The sequence below is a fragment of the Oncorhynchus mykiss genome, chromosome 16 (genome assembly GCF_057628025.1).
Source record: "Oncorhynchus mykiss isolate SJ-2025 chromosome 16, ASM5762802v1, whole genome shotgun sequence".
Lineage (NCBI taxonomy): Eukaryota > Metazoa > Chordata > Actinopteri > Salmoniformes > Salmonidae > Oncorhynchus > Oncorhynchus mykiss.
The window spans coordinates 13,283,496-13,308,916 of NC_143037.1; the positions used below are offsets into that span (position 1 = coordinate 13,283,496).

General features: G+C 44.5%; 2 protein-coding genes across 8 annotated transcripts; one reads left to right on the forward strand and one right to left on the reverse strand.

The window, feature by feature from the left end:
* The first annotated feature begins 5 nt into the window (after positions 1–5).
* Positions 6–15,598, forward strand: LOC110492835 (AMSH-like protease). 7 transcript variants are annotated; one of them, XM_036946222.2, is made up of 13 exons: positions 6–127; positions 2,828–2,912; positions 3,123–3,183; positions 6,852–6,959; positions 8,894–9,111; positions 9,657–9,732; positions 11,241–11,336; positions 11,574–11,883; positions 12,154–12,278; positions 12,746–12,883; positions 13,576–13,688; positions 13,963–14,062; positions 14,207–15,598. In XM_036946222.2, exons 4-13 carry the CDS (start codon positions 6,930–6,932, stop codon positions 14,261–14,263), a joined length of 1,263 nt encoding a protein of 420 aa, XP_036802117.1. In that variant the 5' UTR covers positions 6–127; positions 2,828–2,912; positions 3,123–3,183; positions 6,852–6,929; the 3' UTR covers positions 14,264–15,598. The 7 variants fall into 7 exon arrangements, with proteins under 7 accessions (XP_036802117.1, XP_090058052.1, XP_036802116.1 ...); XM_036946221.2 differs by having other exon boundaries at positions 21–127; positions 2,770–2,912; XM_090201926.1 differs by lacking the exon at positions 6,852–6,959.
* A 1,347-nt stretch (positions 15,599–16,945) lies between these two features.
* Positions 16,946–24,934, reverse strand: LOC110491380 (actin, aortic smooth muscle). The gene is made up of 9 exons (XM_021564785.3): positions 24,889–24,934; positions 22,410–22,584; positions 22,021–22,149; positions 21,263–21,373; positions 19,363–19,447; positions 19,032–19,193; positions 18,680–18,871; positions 18,368–18,549; positions 16,946–17,574 (listed from the first exon to the last, which is right to left on the reverse strand). Exons 2-9 carry the CDS (start codon positions 22,536–22,538, stop codon positions 17,431–17,433), a joined length of 1,134 nt encoding a protein of 377 aa, XP_021420460.1. The 5' UTR covers positions 22,539–22,584; positions 24,889–24,934; the 3' UTR covers positions 16,946–17,430.
* Positions 24,935–25,421: the final 487 nt, after the last annotated feature.

Genomic DNA, 25,421 nt, shown 5'->3' on the forward strand with positions numbered 1-25,421 from the left:
CACCTTTTTTTTGTAGGTGTGTCTAAGGACCTTTTCAGGAAGATACGTTTGCCTACACAAACCGTATTAGGCTACAGTTGAAAGCTATTGCGATGCCAATTTTAACAAGACCAGGCAACAATTGTGGGTAAGCACTTTGTGTTAAGGCCTAACTGCAGTCTACTGTTGTATTTTCAACCCAGTAATTGTGGAATAACTTGTGTAGGCCTACTACTGCTGTTGAATTGCAGTTATACTGCACTGTAACTCCAATTACACGGCAAAATTACTGCAGTAAAAACAACTTATTTTGGAAGTAGTATTTGCAGCATACTGCCCTCTGCAATCTCTTTTCATTTGTAGCATTATGTGGTGATTTCCATCTATCCACGTTGCAGAGATCAGCACAGCAGGGCAGCAGCAGTGTGCCAAGCTGGAATTTGCCCCCAGCACCTTTGTTTCAGTTGAAGAAAAAATATTGACACAAAAGTGTTGAAAATGAGGGACAAAGTACGGTTGTTTAGACTGCTTTGCCTCAAGCTTTGTCAACTCGTGCACAATTAATCTGATCAGCTATAGCCTGCCGATAACAACTACAGCTGCAGGTAGCCTAGAGAAACCCTCTGCGCTCTGACCCACTCTGGCCAGTGGAAACGAAGCGGTAACATCATGTATTCATAGCCTAAGCTATGTACTGCATTTATAGCCTAAAATAGGCTTATTTATTTGTGTTAAGAGATCATGTGAATGTGATCAAATTTTGTTTATGTTCAAAACTTCGGGTGGCTAGGCTGTTTTATCAATCCAAAATTATTGACTGGAATTAATAAATCAACACAATAGTGATGACATACTGTATGAGTAACTTTTTTATTACAGATGCAAAGGCCTACACAGATGATATACATACGTCTATATACATCATATATATCTAGCTAGGTTTTCTATGCGTCAAACCTCTCATCGGGGAACCTTAGATGTTTTACAATTTTGTTTTAGCCCTGAACTTGTTCACCTGATTTGGTCAGTGGCGCCCACATTTTTTTCAAAAATTAAAATGCATGTTATTTTGGCATTGTGTCACATATCAGTTTGCAAACAATGTAAAAAAAATAATATAGAATTGAGTTAATAAAGCCGCATACAAACATGGTCTCTTTTTTGTTTTCTTGAGTAAGGCAGCTCCAAAAAAATGTTTCAGCCTAGCTCAGTGCTTTCTGTGGTGGCGGGGCAAGCCATCAGAAAATACGGAGCGGTGCGCCGTGTTCTGTCACTCATGGGGACACTACGTCACCGCCAAGTCTAAGGGTAGAGCTCGAAAATTCAAGCCCCTTGGGTACTGCCATAGAGTTACATTAGAAGTATCCATCCAAGAAGGCTCAAGGTCATTGGCCACAGATAAAACAACTTCAAATCACGTTATATCTACAGCATATTTGATTGGGCTGATCATGTTAACATCATACTTTCAAAATCTTAGCTAGCAGTCATCATGAATCGAATCGAAAATCTACTGACAAATCCTTTTTATCCTTGTCATGTGAAGAGAAAGTGTAGATAAAACATATTGGTGCTCATCGGCTAATGGACATAAACATTACACAACAACTTGGACATCACATTCAACAATGAGTGGTTTGGAAGGAATCAGTGGCTAACTGCAAGCATTGCAAAGCAATCAACCTGCTATTCAGTGGAGTGACTGTGTGGTATCAAGTCTATGATTAAGGGTCTCTTTTCCTAGTTTAAAATTATAAACATTCAACATTGGCCATGCTGTCAATGAAGCTCAAAACAACAGTTAACTCGGAACTGTAAAATCGGACTTTAGTGAGTTCAAGACAGCTGGGACCTCGGGAAAAAACTAGCTAAGACTGGGAAAATGCATTTTGGACTTTCATCCAACTCAGAATTATAAATCCGGAACTCGGGCCTCTTTCTAGAGCTACGGCCTGAATATCACTGACGTTCTACCTTGTCAGCTTGGGGATTCAAACTTGCAACCTTTCAGTTACTAATCCAACGCTCTAACCACTAGGCTAAGCAGCCGCCCCAATGTATACTGTACTGTATACTGAAAATAATACTAAGTGTACGTTGTGTAGTAAGCTGTTAGTAGCCCATGTGAAACACCCTAATAATTTGGTATATTTTCACCTCTTAATTTTGCCTACTGTTCTGACTTGGTGGTGCACATGTAGCCTATAACCTGTTTTTGAGAAATGTAATGATCGAATATTGTAAGAGCTTTCATTGTCTGCTTATATGCCCCCTTTATTTATCCTACGGTTCTGACTTGGTGTACAGGGAGAACACTAAGAACGGCCCATATTATGAATTCTGTCGCTGTACATTTCAAAAGTGCTGAACAAATAGTAGTTATACGTTTGTCCTAGCTTGCTCATTGTCTCAATCGAAATTACGGATTGTCTCTTATCCGCATGTCGTCTCCTCATGCCATAGTTTGTACATCTCAATTGTCATTAGAAACCACATTTGTTTAAGCAAGTAAGCCAGTGAAATGGTTCGCTGCCAGACAAGGCTTAGTATCACGAAATGTTAAGAGTGCATCTCGAACATTTTTAAATAGCTTCCACATTCAAATAAATGTGGGTAGCTGAATGGGCTTCCATAGAAATATCTATCTTGTTGGGCAGCCTTTAGATTCTTTTATTTCTAATTTTCCCCACTTTAATATGCAATGTGTCAAGCCAAACGCTTCTGTGGTGTGCACCATGAACACTATTTGTAAAAAATTACAGGATGCATGAATATTCTTGTAAATTACAGGATGCAAATGATGCCGCATGTGTCGCAACTGTAGGGCATTTTCTCTTTTGTCCACCAGTGGACTGGATTCCCCTCTCCACACATCACTTCATAGAGACCGCCGCTGCTGCCACCACCACCAACACCACATCGCGGATGCTATAGTAGGTGGACTAGATAACAATCTCTCTCGCCTTATTGGATTTGAAAGACAGCTTTCAGCCATTTTATCGCTGGTAAACTGTCGCTCTTTCTATCCTTTTTCATTTTGAACAATGACTTCATGAAGTAGGTTACTGTATAAAAGCTAAATCGGCGAGGTTTGGATAAGAGAACAGTGATTTATTGACGCCTGTTTTCGCACTCAATTCTAGCATGTGCCACGTGACGACAGAGACACACGAGAATGGGCATTAGACGCGGGTAAATACACTGGTAAGCGTTTTCACCTATTTACATGGTTGATAAGTTTACTGCACGTTAAGCTGTTTAAATCAAGTAGCTTTTATTATTTTCCTGAATTTACACGCAGTAGTTTGATTAAGTTAGTCTCATTCATAAGCCCCCCTCGTAAATCTCCTGATGTTGCAAAGCTGTGAAATGTCCAGGAATTTATTTTAAATCACAAACATGAGGTTGCAACATGGAATCTGAAATTACAAGTTCACTGTAGCTCAAGGGATGATCGACGTCATTGTACAGATACAATGTTATTGACGAGACACGTTCCTAGCGTTGACATATAGGGTGTGATTTAAAAATATATATTTATGTTGATACACATGGCTATCAAAAGAGGACGTTGTACTACTGTAACGGCTAGTGACAGGTGCATCAGTTTACCAAAGAATACAGGAAACACAGTCAAGCCTGTATGAGAGAGCGGAAGTTACACTATACATTCAACTGTTTTATTTAGTTTTAGAGGATACTTACATAAGTTATATGTCTATAAATTCACTGACGTTTGTTATTAAAATAATTTAAGATAATGTTATAATGGATATTAGATACTGGTATAATGGACAATTTATCCAAATGATAGTACTGTGACTCAAATACAGTAGACTGCCTACAATGCAACCACATTCATTTTTTTGTTTTTTGGAGGGGGGGGGGGGGGGGGGGGGGTTCTGAATCTGCACTGTTTGCAAGTCATATCTTAAAACTCATGATTGCAAAGTCCCTTAGTAGGGCAATGTTAATAGGGAATTTCAATCAAATGTGTTCAGTAGTTCCCTGGAATATTGACTTGTCATTTTTAAGTAAGTTGTAAAATAACTTTTAGCTTTCTATGCCTTTCCATTCTCAAGCAACACTTCATTATGTTGGTTTGTTGTCCTTACTGTACCGTACCACAGAAAACAGTACTGAAATTACTGTCAACAATAGCACTAAGAGTAGTACACCTTAGTTTCCTGATTGGGTTTGTAGTTAGAAAGCCAAATCAATAGCATGCTGTATTCATAATCTGCTAGTAGGGTTGAATGGCGGGAACATGGTTACCGGGATTTACCACCTAAAACCACTCCCTTTTCCCGGGATAAATAACTGTGAGAAACCGGTAAATTCTAATAAATTATTTATATAAACAGCATGGAGTGAAATGGAACTGTTTAAATTATATGCAATGTCTAAATCTGGCTTCTCTATGGCCTCTGCATGATGAATCATCAACACTCAGGGTGGGGACAGACCATATCAGATTGGAGCGTAGTTCACAATGTATGTAGACCTATCATCTCATCATGGTAACTTTTTTTCTTGTGACAGGTAGGCCTACATTTGCTGCAGCATAGTCTATAATATAAAGACCAAATGCACGTCGAATTTACCCATCTAACTTTCAGGGGTCACGTTGTTTTTTTTGAAAGATAAAGATATATTTTTGTAAAGATATATTTTTTTTTTTGCAGCTGCAGAGTTTTAAAACATTTCTCGAATATTGTTGCTTTAAATCAGTGCACGCCGAGCAGTCTCTCAGTCTTTCTCTCTCTTCGTCAATTCCATTGAAATTTCATCCAAAATAGATAAGCCTGTTCTAGATTGATATATAGTTGTTCTAGCCTACCTTTTTTCAGGGAATGCGTTCAATGCAGTATTAGCCTTATATTTAGCTAATTAATGATGGGAATGCAGTAGCGGTGTGTGGGTAAAGCACTGGGGAAGCCAAAAGAAAAGCCATATTACAACCTTTGTGTTGTGATAGTTACGTTGTTTGCTCAATAACCTTTTAAATGATATCCCTTGCAACCATGATTTAAAGGCCTAAAGGCAGAGACAATAAGACACAGTGGCAGAATAAAGTCAACCACACCTTTTTGGTTTTTATCACAAAACTAGATAGCAACCTCTGTCTAGTGAAGTCCACAAAGCATATTGCATGTACAGTTACATGACCTACAGCATGGTCAAGCAAGTTAATGTTACCAACATTTTTGGACCGCTAAACAACTATTGATTTAGAACCACAAAGAGTTACCGAAAGTCACAAAAATATATAGAACTGTCATCAAGGCAAAGGGTGGCTACTTTGAAGAGTCTCAAATATATATTTTGATTTGTTTAACACTTTTTGTTTACAATATGATTCCACATGTGATATTTCATAGTTTTGATGTCTTCACTATTATTCTACAATGTAGAAAATAGTAAAAATAAAGAAACCCTTGAATGAGTTGGTGTGTCCAAAATGTTGACTGGTACTGTATGTGTATTGGATAACGACGCAATCATTTTGCCTTTTTTGGGCTCATTACATGTCTTTAATGTAGGGCTCATAAAATGTATGTCATGTATGGCTCATTAGGCGTAGGTAGCATCAGACTTGACTTTTCAATCAAAGCTCTAATCAAATCCAGACAAGGGCCTATTTACAGTATGCTTTTGAATGACTCTTCCAGTTTTACCGGATTACCTGGGAGAAAAGTGATTTATTCTAGGGATGGAACATTTGTAAAATACTGGGAAAATATTCAACCCTGTCTGCTAGTGACGGAAGCCTGTCAAGTCTCCTGTAATTCTATTTGGTAAAAAAAATCAGTGAATGTTGTTCCCATCTGCTTGAGCATTCATTACTGCTTCTTGAAGAGAAAGTAGGAATCCAAAGCTTGGCGAACACTCCACACATGAATGATGAGTGCTCAAGTGCTTATGACAGGATAGACAAAAGGATACAAGAGACATTTTGATCAGACTCTCTGGAGTCTGGACTTCAACTAAACTATTTATTTTCAGTACAGAGGTCAATGTTTCTATTTGGGGCACACTTTGGATTATAAAATACTCGTTTGCCATTTCTTTTCACGTTTCTTTGTTGGCGTGAAAGGGGAATAGGGGAATAATTCAGAATTCAAATCAAATATTTGTATTAAATACACATGTTAACTGCAGAAATATACACATTTTACAGGAACTGACTTGAAGTCTCTTTTTCACATTGCAGTCAGCCTTGGGCAGTGTTAATTACACCTAGATTTCACACCATGCTGCTATTGTGTACTGTACATGATGGGTTTCCATGGCAGCATCAACCAGAATGTCACTGACAAATGGAAAGGGTTTGGATGTATTGCAACATCTTGCTTTCAATTCGGTTGCAGTATCAAATAGTAGTTTTGGGATTGAAGAGTAGAGGGACCCTGTAGGATTAAAGACACTTCAAATCTGCTCATTGACCAAGCTTAGTGATAGATAAAGGATTTCATCTCAGCAGAATATGTCCATGAATCTCCCTATTTTGCTCCCTGGTTACAAGCTGTCATAGCAACAGTATGCCAACTTTTCTTGGAGGCCATTAAAGTATGTTACTCTATTTTGAAGAACCTGTAAGAATTTGATTGAGCGGCTGCTTTTGGAGACTCGTGCTATGAAACAACAGAAATCCTTGTTGGCTGAAAATACTACATACTGTAATGCAAGTCGTGTTCTAAGTCAAGAGCTTGATCAATTTATCAACTCCTACCGAGGGTAAGCTGTCTCTGTGGACAACATTAATGTCTCGATCTCTCAGTGAGAGGGAACCTGATCGACCACACGGCCATCATTACACAACAGAGTCATGGCCATTAGCCGAGCTAAGATTTCTCTCCTCTCCTCTCCAGTGGGCTTTCATCTTAGGAGATGACAGGTGGACACATTTGGGAAGATTGGAGCCTGTGATCCTGCAGTCTAAAGACACCATGGAGCAAGGCTTCAGCTTCAGCACACTGGTGAGTCTTGTTAGTCGGGGGTAAAGGCGTTTGTTTGCTTCCCATCCTAAACAGTTTGTGCATATATTATGACATTTTGTGACGTTTTTGTTCCCTTTGGTCTTCAGAAAGTTTTTTTTTTCGGCTGTTCATGCTCAAATTTTTTTCTTTGTTTGTTGAGGCAATCTGAAGTGTGGTGATTGGTCAACAGTAGGGATTCTTCAAATAAGTGTTTGTTGTCATTCAATGAGAGACGACTCTCTTTCATGCACATTTTTTCCATTGTGAAATACTGCAACAAACATCTTAGCTGTAAAATGACTAAAACCTCTTCGGAACGAACGTCAATTAATTACAGATTTTTTTTAGTATATTTTTGAGGAAGTGTTAACTGGCTACGGCGTCTCAAGAGGGACAAACGGTACTATTGCCGCGCTTTTCTAATTTTTCAAGCGACTGTCTTTTAAGGGAGTATGCGAGGCACATACGTTCACTTCACCTAGCCGAGTTCTGCTAGGCGCAAACTGAACCTAGTGTGCCAGCCTTAAGGGGTTAGAGGTAAAGTGGGGAGCGATGGGCGTGTGGGATAGGTGGGAGGTGACGGGGCTGGTGATGGGCTGTGTGTGGAGTGGGAGAGGTGACGGGGGGAGTGATGGGCTGTGTGTGGAGTGGGAGAGGTGACGGGGGGAGTGATGGGCTGTGTGTGGAGTGGGAGAGGTGACGGGGGGAGTGATGGGCTGTGTGTGGAGTGGGAGAGGTGGGAGGTGACGGGGGGAGTGATGGGCTGTGTGTGAGGTGGGAGGTGATGATGGAGTGATTGGCTGTGTGTGGAGTGGGGTGGGTGGGAGGTGAGTAAGGTTGATGGGCTTGAGTTCACTTGTCTTTAGGAAATGTAGGAATCAAGTTGAGTATATGAAGGTGGGTGGAAAGCTGGAGTGAATGGGCGTCCTCTGTGTAGAAGGGGGTGATAAGGGTGTGGGTGGGCTGCATTGATTTCTTCTGTAGAGTGGGAATGGGTTAGTGGGCTGGGGATCCACACCAACGGTTTCCCCTGACTCACTCCCATTAGTATTCAGCTGCTCTGTCAGACTCATCTCTCCATTCAGGGCCATCCCTCCATCCTGGGGTGGGAGAAAGGGATGGAGCGGATGTTTGCCTCTTTACACTTCCTCTGCTCATGAATAGATGATTAGACAAAGGAGATGCTATCATCGAGCCCTCCAAAGAGAGAGAACTCCTGCCTGCTTCAACTGTCGCTGCCAAGAACCATGTTCAACCGTCAATAGTAACCTCAAAGAACTCAGCAGCAGTGTCCAGTGTGTACTGTAATGTTTTCATTAGTGTGGGGGAGGGCTGATCAGGGTAGTGTGTACTGTAATGTTTTCATTAGTGTGGTGGTGGGCTGATCAGGGTAGTGTGTACTAGCATAGCGCCGTCCGTTCTACCTATGAATGCTTCCGATCAGCCCCCCCCTCCATCCACCGCCTGTTTTGGCTGACCTGACCTAGTGAGGGATGACAGTGCTGATGTTGCCTGGTCACGTGACCGCTTGGGGAGGGCTGGGAGGTTGCTGAGGGAGACGGCTCATGCTGATCCTAGCCGTTGGTATTTCAGTTGATGACAGTAGTACTGCTGCTAGGGGTGATAGTGTTGCTGTGTCAGGCTGTTAGCCTTAGGGGTTTTCTGCCCATGTAGACACTGTTCTGATGCAATGTTACTGATAAATGTGTTGTTTTGGGCCCTGAGCTGTAGAAAGAGGTGTGCTAGTGCTGACAGGGCTGTCCTCTCCATGCTTAGGCAAATCCTAACCTTATCCATTGGAAGGAAAATGCTAAACTACCACAAGGACATATATTATGTTCTTCTATACTCTGACGCTTGTGGTTACATTGACTGCTAAGTTGACCTGTGTTACACTTTGAACTCTGACCCTGGTGACCTTTGACCCCCAACAGAAGAAGCTGGCGGCCGAGCCGGACCACACCGACGTGAGCTTGACGGCGGCGGAGCGCGTGCTGGCCCTCAGCAAGATGGGCTGCAGCGTGGAGATCAACGAGGAGATCACGCCACGCCGCTACTTCCGCTCCGGCGTGGAGATGGAGCGCATGGCCGCCGTGTACCTGGAGGAGGGCAGCTTGGAGAACGCCTACGTCCTCTACAACAAGTTCATCACGTGAGGAGAGAGATTGCCCGCTGGGCACACATTGGTTGAATCAACGTTGTTTCCACGTCATTTCAATGAAATGACATTGAACCAACGTGGAATAGATGTTGAATTGACAATTGTTGCAGACTAGTTTAGGGTCTGTGATAGTGGAATACAAACATACCTATGTCCAATGTACTAATGGCAGTTCAAGTACTTGATTGATGAATAATACAAATAAAAATGTATTTGTCAAATGCACTGAATACAACCGGTGTAGACTTTACTGTGAAATGCTTACTTAGGAGCCCTTTCCCAACGATGCAATAATAATAATATTAATAATAATGGTAACACAAGGAATAAAATACACAAGAATGATGCTATATACGGACAGTAGCAGTACCATATCAATGCGTGGGGGTACGAGGTAATTGAGGTCGATATATATACCTAGTAGGGTAAAGTGACTAGGGTACAGGATTAACAATAGTAGCAGCAGTAGTAGTAGTAGCAGTAAAAATAAGTCTTCATAACCTATAATCTGTCTAACCATCTCTCTGTTGTGTCAGTCTGTTTGTAGAGAAACTCCCCAGCCATCGAGACTACCGGGAGTGCAGCGTGCCAGAGAAGCAGGTGATAATGAAGGTAAACCCTTGGCCTGCTGTGTTGGGGTGGACCCCGTGGTGCTAAACCCTTGGCCTGCTGTGTTGGGGGGGACCCCGTGGTGCTAAACCCTTGGCCTGCTGTGTTGGGGGGGACCCCGTGGTGCTAAACCCTTGGCCTGCTGTGTTGGGGGAGACCCCCGTGGTGCTAAACCCTTGGCCTGCTGTGTTGGGGGGGGGGGACGCCCGTGGTGCTAAACCCTTGGCCTGCTGTGTTGGGGGGGACCCCCGTGGTGCTAAACCCTTGGCCTGCTGTGTTGGGGGACCCCCGTGGTGCTAAACCCTTGGCCTGCTGTGTTGGGGGGGACCCCCGTGGTGCTAAACCCTTGGCCTGCTGTGTTGGGGGGGACCCCGTGGTGCTAAACCCATGGCCTGCTGTGTTGGGGGGGACCCCCGCGGTGCTAAACCCTTGGCCTGCTGTGTTGGGGGGGACCCCCGTGGTACTAAACCCTTGGCCTGCTGTGTTGGGGGGCACCCCCGTGGTGCTAAACCCTTGGCCTGCTGTGTTGGGGGGGATCCCCGTGGTACTAAACCCTTGGCCTGCTGTGTTGGGGGGGACACCCGTGGTGCTAAACCCTTGGCCTGCTGTGTTGGGGGGGACCCCCGTGGTGCTAAACCCTTGGCCTGCTGTGTTGGGGGGGATCCCCGTGGTGCTAAACCCTTGGCCTGCTGTGTTGGGGGGGATCCCCGTGGTGCTAAACCCTTGGCCTGCTGTGTTGGGGGGATCCCCGTGGTGCTAAACCCTTGGCTTGCTGTGTTGGCGGGGACCCCCATGGTGCTAAACCCTTGGCCTGCTGTGTTGGGGGGCACCCCAGTGGTGCTAAACCCTTGGCCTGCTGTGTTGGGGGGGGGGATCCCCGTGGTGCTAAACCCTTGGCCTGCTGTGTTGGGGGGGATCCCCGTGGTGCTAAACCCTTGGCCTGCTGTGTTGGGGGGGGGATCCCCGTGGTGCTAAACCCTTGGCCTGCTGTGTTGGGGGGGACCCCCGTGGTGCTAAACCCTTGGCCTACTATGTTGGGGGATCCCCGTGGTGCTCAGACCTGCAGAGAGCTCATTAACCTAGCTGGAGGGGTGGAGAGAGGGGTGGAGGGATGGGATGGGATGGAGGGAGGGATAGATAGAGAGAGGGATGGGATGGATGGAGAGAGGGCCCTGTCTGCCTGAGTGGTAGGCTACTTAGTGGTCTGCTTTGATTTAAGTGAGGTATGTTTATGGTAAGTGAACCAAGGTCAGCTCAGGGACAGCACCAGTCTAGAAAAGGCTGTAGATGACCTTCTGGTGACTAACAGTAGAAGCGACACTATAATCTATTAAGAGCTTTGAAATGGTAGGGTAATGGCTAGTCGTTTTTCTTCTCTCAAAGTAGTGATTCAGCCCACTTGGGCTGACCGTTTAAGCTGCAAATTCCCACTGCTAATGGAAGAAAGTGTTTCCCAACCTGCACTCACACAGATGACCTTGTCCCGTTTATCTGGTTGATGTTATTCTCAGAAATTGCAGGATGTCGCATTTCCACGCAAAGATCAATTGAGGAAGCTCCTCCATGAGAAGTTCAACAAGGAACACGCAGCATATCTAATGAGTCAGGTAAGGTTTAGCACCCAAACCCTTCATTACATTCAGACAGATTCTTTTGGAGGCTGGCTGGATACCCTGTTTGTGCTAGTGTGCAACACCTGTTCATATTATTTGGGTCACTTTTTGACGAATGGGAATACTTCAATGCAGCAAGTTTATAGTTGTAGTGATGAGAAGTGTTTTGGAGTAAGATCACTTATATCAACAAATGGTACGAACATTGAAATGGCAAATGTGTGTGTGCAGAGCCAGGCTGTGGTGGTGGATGGCTGCGGCCAGCAGCTGCAGAGGACATCTCTGGTAGAGCAGGAGAGACTGAGGGTGGCTCAGCTGCGCAGGATGCAGATGGAGGCGGAGCAGTTCCGCTACTTCGAGGACCAACTGCGCAGGCAGGAGCTGGCCAATCGCAGAGACGAGGCGGTCGCTAAAGTGCCTGAACAAACGGACGGGTCCTGCCTGTCCCACTCCTCCAAGAACCATGTTCGCCTCGACCCAAACCGCAATCAACCTTTTCTCCCCAGCAGCAAGCCAGCAGCTACACTGGCTGGCATACATAGTGAGTGCCCTGCTTCCATTACGATTGAACATCTAGGCTCTATATTTAAGATCGAATGATTGTTACTCAAACAATCCATTAGTTAGGTAATATGGGGAAGTCAACAATGAGTTACATTAATATTTACTGTGTATATTTTAGCTGGCTAGTATAATAACTGTTGATGTATTTGTAGTCTGTATATGTGCTGCATGAGTCACATGGTTGGACATCCTGTTATTGTAGTTCAACATTGTGTGTTTGTGTGTGTGTGTCCGCGCGTCTGTACAGCTCAACTGGTTGAGGACCTGAGGCGGGTCGTCATTCCGAGAGACCTGACCTACAAGTTCTTGCTGCTAGCCGACAGCAACACAGCCAGGGGCATAGAGACATGTGGGGTCCTCTGTGGAAAACTGGTAAGACATGCTCTTACATCAAATATACTGTACGCAAACATTTATCCCTTTTTATCTTGTAGACAAACTGCCAGTTTATTGGGGAAAGTCAAACATCCCAGTTTACTATGTCTAAGCGTACAACAGGAGTCACCATTTGTAATCATGTCATCTGCAAACAATAGTTCTGTGAACGAGGAGGGAGGTTGTCAATGTAAGGTGTTCAAAGGTCAAGAATAGTATTTGAAGTTGCTTGTACTTCGAACATGATTTGCTATCTTATGATGTAAGTGCCTGCTCCAGATTGCTGTGTGTTGGTGGGTGTGCCAAATCCTGCAAAATAGCAATAACAGTACTTCAGTGCCACCAGACTTATGAACCGTTATTAGCAACTGTTGTGCATTTGTAATGAATTAGCTCGTAAGATGTTATAAATGCACTTCTAATGCAGTATGAGGGTATTCATGGGAAGTGTTTGTCTCTTCCAGACTCAAAATGAGTTTCTGCTGACCCATGTGGTGGTTCCCAAGCAGTCAGCTGGCCCAGACTACTGTGATATGGAGAATGTAGAGGAGCTCTTCAGTTTCCAGGACCACCACAGTCTGCTGACTCTGGGCTGGATCCATGTAAGTGGACATCACCCCTCCCCAATCATATATTTATAGAGCCATCTTTACAACAGCAGTTGTCATAAAGTGCCTATATAGAAACCCAGCCTTAAACCCCAGAGAGAAAGCAATGTAGAGGCATGTTGGCTAGGAAAAACTCCTTAGAAAGGCAGGAACCTAGGAAGAAACCTAGAGAGGAACCAGGCTCTGAGGGGTGGCCAGTCCTCTTCTGGCTGTGCTGGGGAGAGATTAGCAGAGGCTGAGCTTTTATTTGCATAATATCACCATAGAAACCAGGCCCTCTGGTTCAGATGTCACAGTTATTCATAGCCCTGCCAGTCACCTTCAGAGAATGCACTGTAGATTCTGTACCCCTTCAATATAAACCTTGGATTTATGGTTTACATCCCCTAACATGGGAGTTGTTCAGGGGTGGGACACAGTGAAATGTACAGATGTAGGATCTTAATTTGAGCCAGTTTGCTACAGCAGGAAAATGGTTGCATTTAGCATGTTTCGTTATGGCAAATCAGGTGTAAATTACAGTAACAAAAGAGTGATCAAAAGATCCTACATCTGGAGTTCCACCGATTTTTGGGGAATAAACCTATTCTGTAAATATCAAATGTAATTCACCTAACAGAAAATGACCTTTTTGACGCAGTTCCATTATCTCTTCTGCTGGTTGCTCTCTTCTCCTCTGCCCTTAGACCCACCCCACCCAGACGGCCTTCCTGTCCAGTGTAGACCTGCATACACACGGCTCCTACCAGCTCATGCTGCCTGAAGCCATCGCCATCGTCTGCTCGCCCAAACACAACGAGTGAGTCTCTGTCCCTGTCCACTAGAATGAGTAGGCCTGCTGATGCTAACGCTAAAGAAAACCAATCCACTAAGACATGCAATGTGGACGGTATTCAAATAGTTTACTCAGTAACGAGAAATGTTCCAGGGAGTTAGAAATGCGTGATGTAGAACCGACATGATGATTTTCTGTGACGTGGAACAATGAGTCGTGTCAGTTCTATACTCAACATCTCTATCTGGTTCTCTAAGTCGTGTAGACGAGGCCTGTGTCTGTGATCTGTGTTTTGCAGTACGGGGGTGTTCAGACTCACCAGCTCTGGCATGGGGGAGGTAGCCCGCTGCAGACTGAAGGGCTTTCACCCACACTCCAAGGACCCGCCTCTCTTCAGCGTAAGTCATACACACAGACATCCTCCCAGCACTCAGCACTGTCACGAATAGAGCTTGTATGTGTTCACATTTCCTTCTATTGTTAGTTGTGCTTCTCCACGGTGAGTTGACCTGAACAGTTAAACGTGGCTTTTCTAATTTCAGATCTGTAGGCATGTTGTTATAAAGGACTTGAAAACAACTGTGCTGGACCTCAGGTGACAGAGAGGGGAAGGGAAGACACTCCCCCCCCCCTCCTCCTCCTCACCATCACAAACTGGATCTCCTATTTATATCTTTGTTTACAATGAAGGCTTTTGTATTTTATTTTTATTTTTAAAGGACGTACTGTTAATTGAAACTTCTTTGCAACACATGGTGATGAATTGTTCTAATGGTGTCGTTTTATCAACCCTTTATCCTAAAGTATGTTTTTTTTTTTGATAGCTTAACATGTCAATTTGGCAGAGTGGATTTTTTTGGGGGGCCAGTTCTGCTTGTCAGATTTGATGTGGAATTCTCCAGAGAGAACTACTTTAGCATGCAGGCCTGCTGTAAATGGCCTGAGGTGTTTTCAGTTTGAGAACTGGCTGAAGTGTGTGCACTTATGTGTTATGTGAATGATACTCTCCCATGAAGGTATCCTTACCATTTAACTTTCCTGGAACTGGACACTATGGAAAAGACTTGTAAAACACAATTATACAGCATTTGCACAATTGATTACATGCAGAGATTTGACGAACAAATACAAATAAATGTATTTCTTAAAAATAAAATGGACTGGATTTAATTGTGATGGCTCTGTGGCTTAGGAAGTTGTTTTGTTGTCTTTTTATAATTAATGACTTTTGGCCAGTTGGATGTTAGCCTTGACATTTTTTCGTTATTTGTCTTGAGTCTTGATTTATTTTGAGGTGTTGACCAGAAAAGAGAGCCATAACTTAAATATTCCTAAAAGTAGCCTGTCGAGGTGGCATGTCTTGTGTGGGGAGGAACAAACCAAAGTGCTCATAGAATTTGTAAGCAAAAAAACCTTAGGCGCCTTAAAGTAACAGTAGCTTTTTGCCATTCAAGGGCCTTGACTACACAGAGCTCAGGTATCGGCTCACTTTCCACGCCCATGAAGCATTTAAGTAGCCTGGTTCCAGACCTGTTTGTGCTCTCATCATTGTTTGGCTTGCCAATGACCATTTGAAGTTAGCGAAACACCACAGACACATCTGGGACCAGGCTAGCCTTTAAGCACCCCTCCCTGTAGAAAATTGAGCTCTCCTTCTTTCACCTTTGGCAGAAGTGGGCGTGAGGGGAAAATAACTTGTCACACCCCCTCACAGCGGTCCTGATAATGGCTTTGTCTTTCATTTGACTTTATATCAGTACTACAGTGTGTTGTTGGACTGTTGCTACAGTGTGATTATCTGTCACAGTGGCGCTGTAGGAACATGATCTGTTGTAGTGGCTTTGTGCTTAGAAATGGGAAAGACAACCAGTCAATGCAGTGACTCTACCACAATTTTCCACTGTCATTTTGGTAATAAAACACATACTGCTTTATCTTCTTGTCCGAGTTGTTGTTTAACTGCGCAGCGTGTCTTTCCAAATGTAGTTGTTCTGCTTTCCCCTTTCCCCAAATGAACAGAACCATGTCGTCAATGGAAAAGAATGGAGTGAAACGGGTTATCAAGACAGGGCCAGAGATCCAGTTCTCTGCAGTCCAGGGCAAGAAGTATCCTGCTGGGCACAGATGTCAATTCCACGTCTATTCCACGTTAGTTTAATTTCATTGAAATGACGTGGAAACAACGTTGATTCATTCAGTGTGTGCCCAGCGGGATGTTCGTGTAATTACGTTGTTAGAGATTACACAAGCCAGGCTCCGTAAAGGAAATTTGTACAACATGATGTCCTTTTGGTGTAGTTTGTTTTCCCAGAATGTGGGGTAGTGACACAGAATATTTTATCAGAAAAGAATGAGGTAAAATGTGCAGGTTGATGTTTATTTAAGCAATAAGGCCCGAGGAGGTGTGGTTAATGGCCAATATACCACTGCTAAGGGCTGTTATTATGCATGACGCAACACGGAGTGCCCTTAGCCGTGGTATATTGGCTATATATCACAAACCCCCGAGGAGCCTTATTGCTATTATGAACTGGTTACCAATGTAATTTGGCTCTTCTGGTCTTGTCCCCAGAAGGTCTTGTTGCTACGTTGCTGGTGGAAGACTCATATTGGTACACAGGTTGACGTTTACTGATTATGAGCCTTGTCCTGGAGGAAGAACAGTGATGTTCCCCTTAGACAAGCGAGCTGCAAAGTCAAAATTGGCTATATTGTAAAAGTTCATGAAAATAAAAATGTGCTTTATGGTCTTCATTTAAGGTTAGGCATTAGGGTTGGCAGTGTGCTTAAGGTTAGGCATTAGGGTTAGCAGTGTGCTTAAGGTTAGGCATTAGGGTTAGCAGTGTGCTTAAGATTAGGCATTAGGGTTAGCAGTGTGCTTAAGGTTAGGCATTATGGTTAGCAGTGTGCTTAAGGTTAGGCATTAGGGTTAGCAGTGTGCTTAAGGTTAGGCATTAGGGTTAGCAGTGTGCTTAAGGTTAGGCATTAGGGTTAGCAGTGTGCTTAAGGTTAGGCATTAGGGTTAGCAGTGTGCTTAAGGTTAGGCATTAGGGTTAGCAGTGTGCTTAAGGTTAGGCATTAGGGTTAGCAGTGTGCTTAAGGTTAGGTTGAAAATCAGATTTTTATGACTGGCTGTGCCAGCTTGTGACCACTCTGAAGATTCATGTCATGAAGATTCATGACATTAAACGCTAACCTGCTGAAAATGTGGCTAGATGCGACAGTAGTCATAGTAATTATTTTCTCAACACTTGTAATATAAATGTATGAGCCAGACAGAGTTCCTTGTATGAGAGCTTTATTCCTTCCTTGGGTGTTCGTTCATGTTCACATGGATCTTTACAAACAGTCAGATGGTGAAAGCTTTCAGCAGTGATCTGAGCCATGCGAGAGACTTGGCCACATCCAGGGATGATGCACTGAACAAAGTGAACACAAGAGGGAGAATGCGAGCTCTGTGGAACAGATTCAGCTTCTTCTCCTTTGCTTCTATAGCCATCGCTGGAATCTACATACATACATACATACATACACACATTGCCCTAGGAATGTCCCCAAAGTTTTACACCAGCTGCACGTTCAAGCTTTATTCTTTGAAAGGTACACGACCAACCACAACATTCACGCAGGGGTGGGCAGTGCAAAGACAGAAACACACAAGGTTAAATGGGGTACACATTCACAGTTTACAGGCAATAGAACGAGAGCAGAGTTTGGGGCAGGAGGGACGGAGTGGGCTGGGGGGGTGGGTGGTTCTGGGCCTTGTTTAGAAGCACTTGCGATGCACAATGGAAGGGCCGGCCTCGTCGTACTCCTGCTTGCTGATCCACATCTGCTGGAAGGTGGAGAGGGAGGCCAGGATGGAGCCGCCGATCCAGACCGAGTACTTCCTCTCAGGTGGGGCGATAATCTGGTAACACAAGATATCATTTAATATACTGAATGAGGAAATCCCATATGTGTGGTAAATAGATACAGTACACCAAAGCTTCGTGAGACAATACCAGTGACATTCAGCTACAGATTGGGCCTCAACAACTTGCATGGCATTTTGAAACACTTATGAAGACAATGATTTCTATTCATAGAAACCAGGTCAAAAGTGGAAAGGATAATTGCGTCAACGTTGAAATGGGCCAATATCATTACTGGCTGTGAATGGAAAAAATATACCATTACAGTTATGAGGACTACCATATTGAACAAATTCAAATCACTGTATAGCATCTCACTATGATATGCAAGTTATCTCTATGTTAGTAGCATCTCACTATGATATGCAAGTTAACTCTATGTTAGTAGCATCTCACTATGACATGCAAGTTATCTCTATGTTAGTAGCATCTCACTATGATATGCAAGTTATCTCTATGTTAGTAGCATCTCACTATGATATGCAAGTTAACTCTATGTTAGTAGCATCTCACTATGACATGCAAGTTATCTCTATGTTAGTAGCATCTCACTATGATATGCAAGTTATCTCTATGTTAGTAGCATCTCACTATGACATGCAAGTTAACTCTATGTTAGTAGCATCTCACTATGATATGCAAGTTAACTCTATGTTAGTAGCATCTCACTATGACATGCAAGTTAACTCTATGTTAGTAGCATCTCACTATGACATGCAAGTTAACTCTATGTTAGTAGCATCTCACTATGGCATGCAAGTTAACTCTATGTTAGTAGCATCAGCACACCTTGATCTTCATGGTACTAGGGGCCAGGGCTGTGATCTCCTTCTGCATTCTGTCTGCGATGCCAGGGTACATGGTGGTACCTCCTGACAGGACGTTGTTGGCGTACAGGTCCTTACGAATGTCAATGTCACACTTCATGATGCTGTTGTAAGTGGTTTCATGTATACCGGCAGACTCCATACCTGGAGAGAAATCAGAAGAAATCACGCTGAGTCACAAGGGACAGTGGGGAGAATAGATATTTGTTTCAAACTGTTGAGAGAAAGGCAAATGGAGAGAGTGAAAAGAGATAAAGAAGGAGCGAGGGATTACCGATGAAGGAGGGCTGGAAGAGGGTTTCCGGGCAGCGGAATCTCTCGTTGCCGATGGTGATGACCTGACCGTCGGGCAGCTCATAGCTCTTCTCCAGAGACGAGGAGGTGGCAGCGGTGGCCATCTCATTCTCAAAGTCCAGGGCGACGTAGCACAACTTCTCTTTGATGTCACGAACAATTTCTCTCTCAGCTAGAGAGAGGAGAATAAGGGCGAGGTCAGAACAAGAACTTAGATTAATTTGTAGTTTGGCAGAACAACACTTCTGTGTCTGCATAGGCCTCTGCTTACAAGTCATGCACTGTACGGTATGTGTCATCAGAGTTTATAGCGTCCCAGAGTTTCTACTGACCTGTGGTGACGAATGAGTAGCCTCTTTCGGTCAGGATCTTCATGAGGTAGTCAGTGAGATCACGGCCAGCCAGGTCCAGGCGCATGATGGCGTGAGGCAGGGCATAACCCTCATATATGGGGACATTGTGGGTGACACCATCACCAGAGTCAAGGACAATACCTGTGGAGGTTTAGGAGGACACAATTTTGGGAAGACACAGGTTAGGGAGGACAGGCTTGGGAGAACAAAGTCTAGGGAGGACAGTTTTGAGAGTTAACAAGTTTGGGCTCAGTGGGACTGAATGGTCAGTGTAAAATGAGGCTGGTTTTGACCAGTGTCCTATACTGACCTGTTGTGCGGCCAGAGGCATAAAGTGACAGCACGGCCTGGATAGCTACGTACATGGCCGGAACGTTGAAGGTCTCGAACATAATCTAGAGCAGGAGCATTTGTTTAGGTTACAGTGTTATTTTCTACACTAACATTTTGACAGTGAGCATATCATTCTAATTGCACCAATCATACACTCAGCATCATGAAACAAATTCCTACTGTTTATATTAGGTGTATTACACAGTTTTGAAAGACTGGGTTGAAGATATACATTGGAACAAGTCCTAGTTGTAATGTATGTAGTCATCACTTTCTTGATGTCTACAGTAGAATAGTTCTTGATGTCTATACTATTCACTCTATGCAATCTGGTTTCCGCTCAGGTTATGGATGTGTCACTGCAACCTTAAAGGCCCTCAATGATGTCACCATTGCCCTTGATTCAATGTTGTGCTGCTATTTTTATTGACTTAGCCAAAGATTTTGATACGGTAGACCATTCCATTCTTGTGGGCTGGCTAAGGAGTATTGGTCTCTGAGGGGTCTTTGGCCTGGTTTGCTACCTCTCTCAAAGAGTGCAGTGTATAAAGTCCGAAAATCTGCTGTCTCAGTCACTGCCTGTCACCAAGGGAGTATCCCAAGGCTCGATCCTAGGCCCCACGCTCTTCTCAATTTACATCAACAACATAGCTCAGGCAGTAGGAAGCTCTCTCATCCATTTAAATGCAGATGATACAGTCTCAGCTGGCGTCTCCCCGGATTTTGTGTTAAATGCTCTACAACAAAGCTTTCTTAGTGTCCAACAAGCTTTCTCTACACTTAACCTTGTTCTGAACACCTCCAAAACAAAGGTCATGTGGTTTGGTAAGAAGAATGCCCCTCGCCCCACAGGTGTGATTACTACGTCTGGGTTTAGAGCTTGAGGTAGTCACCTCATACAACTACTTGGGAGTATGGCTAGATGGTACACTGTTCTTCTCTCAGGACATATCAAAGCTGCAGGCTAAAGTTAAATCTAGACTTGGTTTCCTCTATCGTAATCACTCCACTTTCACCCCAGCTGCCAAACTAACCCTGATTCAGATGTGATCTTCCCACCCATGCTAAATTACGGAGACATAATTTATAGATCGGCAGGTTAGGGTGCTCTCGAGCAGATACATGTTCTTTACCATTCGGCCATCAGATTTGCCACCAATGCTCCTTATAGGACACATCACTGCACTCTATACTCCTCTGTCAACTGGTCATCTCTGTATACCCGTCACAAGACCCACTGGTTGATGCTTATTTATAAAACCCTCTTAGGCCTCACTCCCCCCTATCTGAGATATCTACTGCAGCCCTCATCCTCCACATACAACACCCGTTCTGCCAGTCACATTCTGTTAAAGGTCCACAAAGCACACACATCCCTGGGTCGCTCCTCTTTTCAGTTAGCTGCAGCTAGAGACTGGAACGAGCTGCAACAAACACTCAATCTCTTAACTCAAAGACTCAGTCATGGACACTCTTAATGACAGCTGTGGCTGCTTTGCGTGATGTATTGTTGTCTCTACCTTCTTGGCCTTTGTGCCGTTGTCTGTGCCCAATAATGTTTGTACCATGTTTTGTGCCGCTACCATGTTGTGTTGCTACCGTGTTGTTGTCATGTTGTGTTGCTACCATGCTGTGTTGTCATGTGCTTCTGCCTTACTGTGTTGTTGTCTTAGGTCTCTCTTTATGCAGTGTTGTATTGTCTGTCTTGTCATGATGTGTGTTTTGTCCTATATTTATATGTTATTTATTTATTAATCCCAGCCCCCTTTTCTGCAGGAGGCCTTTTGCCTTTTGGTGGGTCGTCACTGTAAATAAGAATTTGTTCTTAACTGACTTGCCTAGTAAAATAAAGGTTAAATACAAAATGTAAAAATCACCTGCGTCATCTTCTCCCTGTTGGCTTTGGGATTGAGGGGGGCCTCTGTCAGCAGGGTGGGGTGTTCCTCAGGAGCTACACGGAGCTCGTTGTAGAAGGAGTGATGCCAGATCTGCCAATCATCGCCAATAATTAGCATAACATCTCTGAACATGTCTGGGGTCTCTTTAGCTAACTCCTCCATCTGTTATCATGTAACAGTTCTGAGAATAGATCCTGGATCTAAATGCCTCTGGATAAATCCCAAAGTGCCACCGGGGGAGTTTTGTTGGCTAAGGCTACTTTTGAGTGCCATGATGGAAAATCACAAAGTACATCAAATTCTATGTTAGAGTGTGTCACTGTTTTCCAATTCTATTGTTTTAAAATCATCTGAATCCTGAGTCTGTGTCATTGTTGTCTCAGGTGGGGTTCGTTAGGGTAGGGTGTGGTGTGGTAGGGTAGTGTGGTAGGATGGGGTAGGGTAGGGTGTGGTAGGGTGTGGTAGGGTAGTGTGGTAGGGTGGGGTAGGGTAGTGTGGTAGGATGGGGTAGGGTAGGGTGTGGTAGGGTAGGGTGGGGTAGGGCAGGGTAGGGTGAGGTAGGGTAGGGTGGGGTGAGGTAGGGTCTGGTGTGGTAGGGTAGGGTGGGGTGGGGTGGGGTGGGGTGGGATGAAGTAAGGTGTGGTGGGGTGGGGTGGGGTACGGTGTGGTAGGGTATGGTAGGGTGTGGTAGGGTAGGATGGGGTGGGGTGAGGTGAAGTAGGGTGTGGTAGGCTTACTTTTTCCATGTCATCCCAGTTTGTGATGATGCCGTGTTCGATGGGGTACTTCAGGGTCAGAATACCTCTTTTGCTCTGCGCCTCGTCACCCACATAACTGTCTTTCTGTCCCATGCCCACCATCACACCCTGGGGAGAGAAACCGGCTGCTCAGAAGCACACTCACCACACTGTAAAGTGGATGCCATTGCTAGCACTGAAATTCAACAAATAGGCCTTGCTGTGTTGAGTCTTAAACCATGATGGGTAAATACAATTTTAAAAAATGATGCTTTAAATTAAGAATATACCAAGGACCATGAAAGACCACTGACAAAAAAGTGGATGCATTCTCATCACCCAATCAGAAGTAGTTTACATCCAGCCTGTCTTTTAATCAGGTGGCTCACCTGATGTCTGGGACGGCCCACGATGGAGGGGAATACTGCTCTCGGGGCGTCGTCCCCGGCGAAGCCTGCCTTGCACAGACCGGACCCATTGTCACACACAAGGGCGGTGCTCTCTTCATCGTCACACATGGTCAATTCTTTGCTTTACGTTCCTTACTCCGACTGGAGACAATCACTGCAGGGGCAACAGAGAGAGGAGTGTGTTAACATCTTCAGAGTGATAGGTGTGTGTGTGTGTGTGTGTGTGTGTGTGTGTGTGTGTGTGTGTGTGTGTGTGTGTGTGTGTGTGTGTGTGTGTGTGTGTGTGTGTGTGTGTGTGTGTGTGAGAGAGAGAGAGAGAGAGAGAGAGAGAGAGAAAGAGAGTAGGTCTATCCCTCTAAAGTAGTGTGTGAATTCATAAAAAACGTAAACCATAGAATGTTTAATCTGGTGCGGCAATTATTTACGTTAATTCATTCAGGAATACATGGCTCAGGCAAATCCAACGGACTACCAAATTAGAAGAAAGGATGAGGCTATTCCTATTGAAAGTGAAAAAGTCCATTTGGAAAGTTGACCTGTGCTTAGAGTATAATATAAATACAGTCCACCAAAAGCCTATGAAGCACATTGTTATATAATGTTATAATACTGTAAACATTTAACATTAATAGCAAAGCATATATGCTTAAGACCAAAACTCCCCATAGGAGTTATCCAACAAAACTCTTTAGTTAGGGTTAGGGTTGAACTCCAGTCTCTAATGAATGGATGCAGCACCCTGGGAAAACTTCCTAATTAGGAAATGATGCGGAGTCATGTCTGTCTTTGGACTGGACTGTGCAAACCTCACTCCCTCTCTCTCTGGCCCTGCCTATCTACAATCGTTTACAAAAAAGGATAGAAAAAAAGATGGGGATGGGAGGGAGAGAGGGAGAGAGAGAGAGAGAGAGAGAGAGAGAGAGAGCAGTAGATTCCAGCAGAACCATATTTAGTCATAAACCTTCAGAATAAAGGATTTCCTAAGCTTTCCGGCAGAGGGTACCATGAGCAGCTATGATGGAGTTCAGTGCTGAAAGTTGACCAGTGCTGAACTCTCCAATAACATGACAGAGGCCCCTGTATGCATCCAGCCATTATCCCCTTTGTAGATTTCCAAACTTTTACTCATTTCAAAACTGTACAATGTTTTCAAAAACTTCCAAACTTTCCAAACTGACTGAGTTCCCAAGAGACTATACAACCTATCAACCTGACTTTCCCCAAGAGACTTTACAACCTATCAACCTGACTTTCACCAAGAGACCTTACAAGAATTTGAGACTATGTTTCTATTGCATTATGGGACTGATGGCAACAGATGTCTAAAATCATAATCAACCAGCTGAAAAAATGATGCATAATAGGTAATAGGTAGCTTAGCATATCCCAGAATATCAACAAGACAGTTCTAGCATTTACTACTGTGACATTCTACCACACTGTTTCAAGCAAGTTACAACATTAACTTCTTCAACCACAAGTTCTTAATAAACCACAACAACACGGCTTAGGATCTCATCTACTGTGACACTTAATACCCACAACAGACCACAGTGACTTAGCTGTGAGATGTCTAAACACCTGTCTTTCATTAACATGCGCCTGTGAGATCAGCCAAAGCTCATCAAGCCTAATGAGCCTGGTTTAAATTGATTGAGAAGCAGTCTGCACTGTAAGGTGCTGACCCCTGCGGTTGACTCAGACTAGCAGATTAGCAGCTGACAATTTAGCAGTTGTTGACTTGAGGCAGTCGGGCAGACAGGAAGGCAGAAGTAGAGGATAGCAGAGGAGAGCGGAGGAGAGAAGTGGAGAGCAAAGGAGAGCGGAGGAGAGGAGAGCAGAGCGGAGGAGAGCAGAGCAGAGCAGAGCAGAGGAGAATAGTGCAGAGGAGAGGAGAGGAGAGGAGAGGAGAGGAGAGGAGAGGAGAGGAGAGGAGAGGAGAGGAGAGGAGAGGAGAGGAGAGGAGAGGAGAGCAGAACAGAACAGAGCAGAGCAGAGCAGAGCAGAGGAGAATAGTGCAGAGGAGAGGAGAGGAGAGGAGAGGAGAGGAGAGGAGAGGAGAGGAGAGGAGAGGAGAGGAGAGGAGAGGAGAGGAGAGGAGAGGAGAATAGTGCAGAGGAGAGGAGAGAAAAAAGGAGGGTACACTTAAGAAAAAGGGTTATATCTAGAACCTGAAAGGGTTCTTCAGCTGTCCCCATAGGATAGCCCTTTGAAGAACCCTTTTTGGTTCCAGATATAACCCTTTTGGCTCAAGGTAGAACCCTTTTGAATTCCATGTAGAACCCTTTACCAAAATAATTACTTCTGGAACCAAAAAGGGTTGTCCTATGGGGACCTTTTGGAACCTTTTTCTAAGCATGTAGGAAAGGAGTAGGCAGGAGAGAGGACAACGAGGGGATGAGAGGAGGAACAGGGAAGAGAGAGGAGGACAGGAGAGGTGAGGTGGTGGTCCACTTACCCTGACAGTGCTTGGCCGGGGTTTGCCGCTCAGGGATGGTGTGCCCTCTCACTGGCCTGGGGAGACTTTATGTAGCTCCCAGCCCCCATCCTGCGCTTCCCCCTCCCACATCCCAAACATGGAGCCGGGGCCGCACTCTCCCTGTCTGCCTCACTCAGCCAGAGCCTTATAGGGATGGCCGGGGGAAAAACAGTCCAATCCGATTGCTTCTTCTTCGGAGGGCCCAGTCACATCATTCAGGGCATTCCAGGGGCCTTTTTTTTCTGTGAAAGGCAGGAGATCTCTCCATGCGGGAACATAAACACACAGCACAGAGCTTGCAGGACTGCCCCCTGTGACAAACAAGCCCTCACACACACAGACAGTGGCATTCCCGTGTAGCAAGACCTCACATACAGACAGTGACATTCCCGTGTAGCAAGCCCTCACACACAGACAGTGGCATTCCCAGGTAGCAAGCCCTCACACACAGACAGTGGCATTCCGGTGTAGCAAGCCCTCACACACAGACAGTGGCATTCCCGGGTAGCAAG

Bases quoted from the DNA above. Each gene is read 5' to 3' on its own strand.
- LOC110492835 (XM_036946222.2), top strand. From the start codon at position 6,930: ATGGAGCAAGGCTTCAGCTTCAGCACACTG. The intron at 11,337-11,573 runs GTAAGGTTTAGC...GTGTGTGTGCAG, and splicing joins CAGCATATCTAATGAGTCAG to AGCCAGGCTGTGGTGGTGGA. The intron at 12,279-12,745 runs GTAAGACATGCT...TGTCTCTTCCAG, and splicing joins GGGTCCTCTGTGGAAAACTG to ACTCAAAATGAGTTTCTGCT.
- LOC110491380 (XM_021564785.3), bottom strand. From the start codon at position 22,538: ATGTGTGACGATGAAGAGAGCACCGCCCTTGTGTGTGACAATGGGTCC. The intron at 19,448-21,262 runs GTGATTTTTACA...CTCCTGCTCTAG, and splicing joins ACAGGGAGAAGATGACGCAG to ATTATGTTCGAGACCTTCAA. The intron at 17,575-18,367 runs GTGTGCTGATGC...TTGTGTTACCAG, and splicing joins CTAGTACCATGAAGATCAAG to ATTATCGCCCCACCTGAGAG.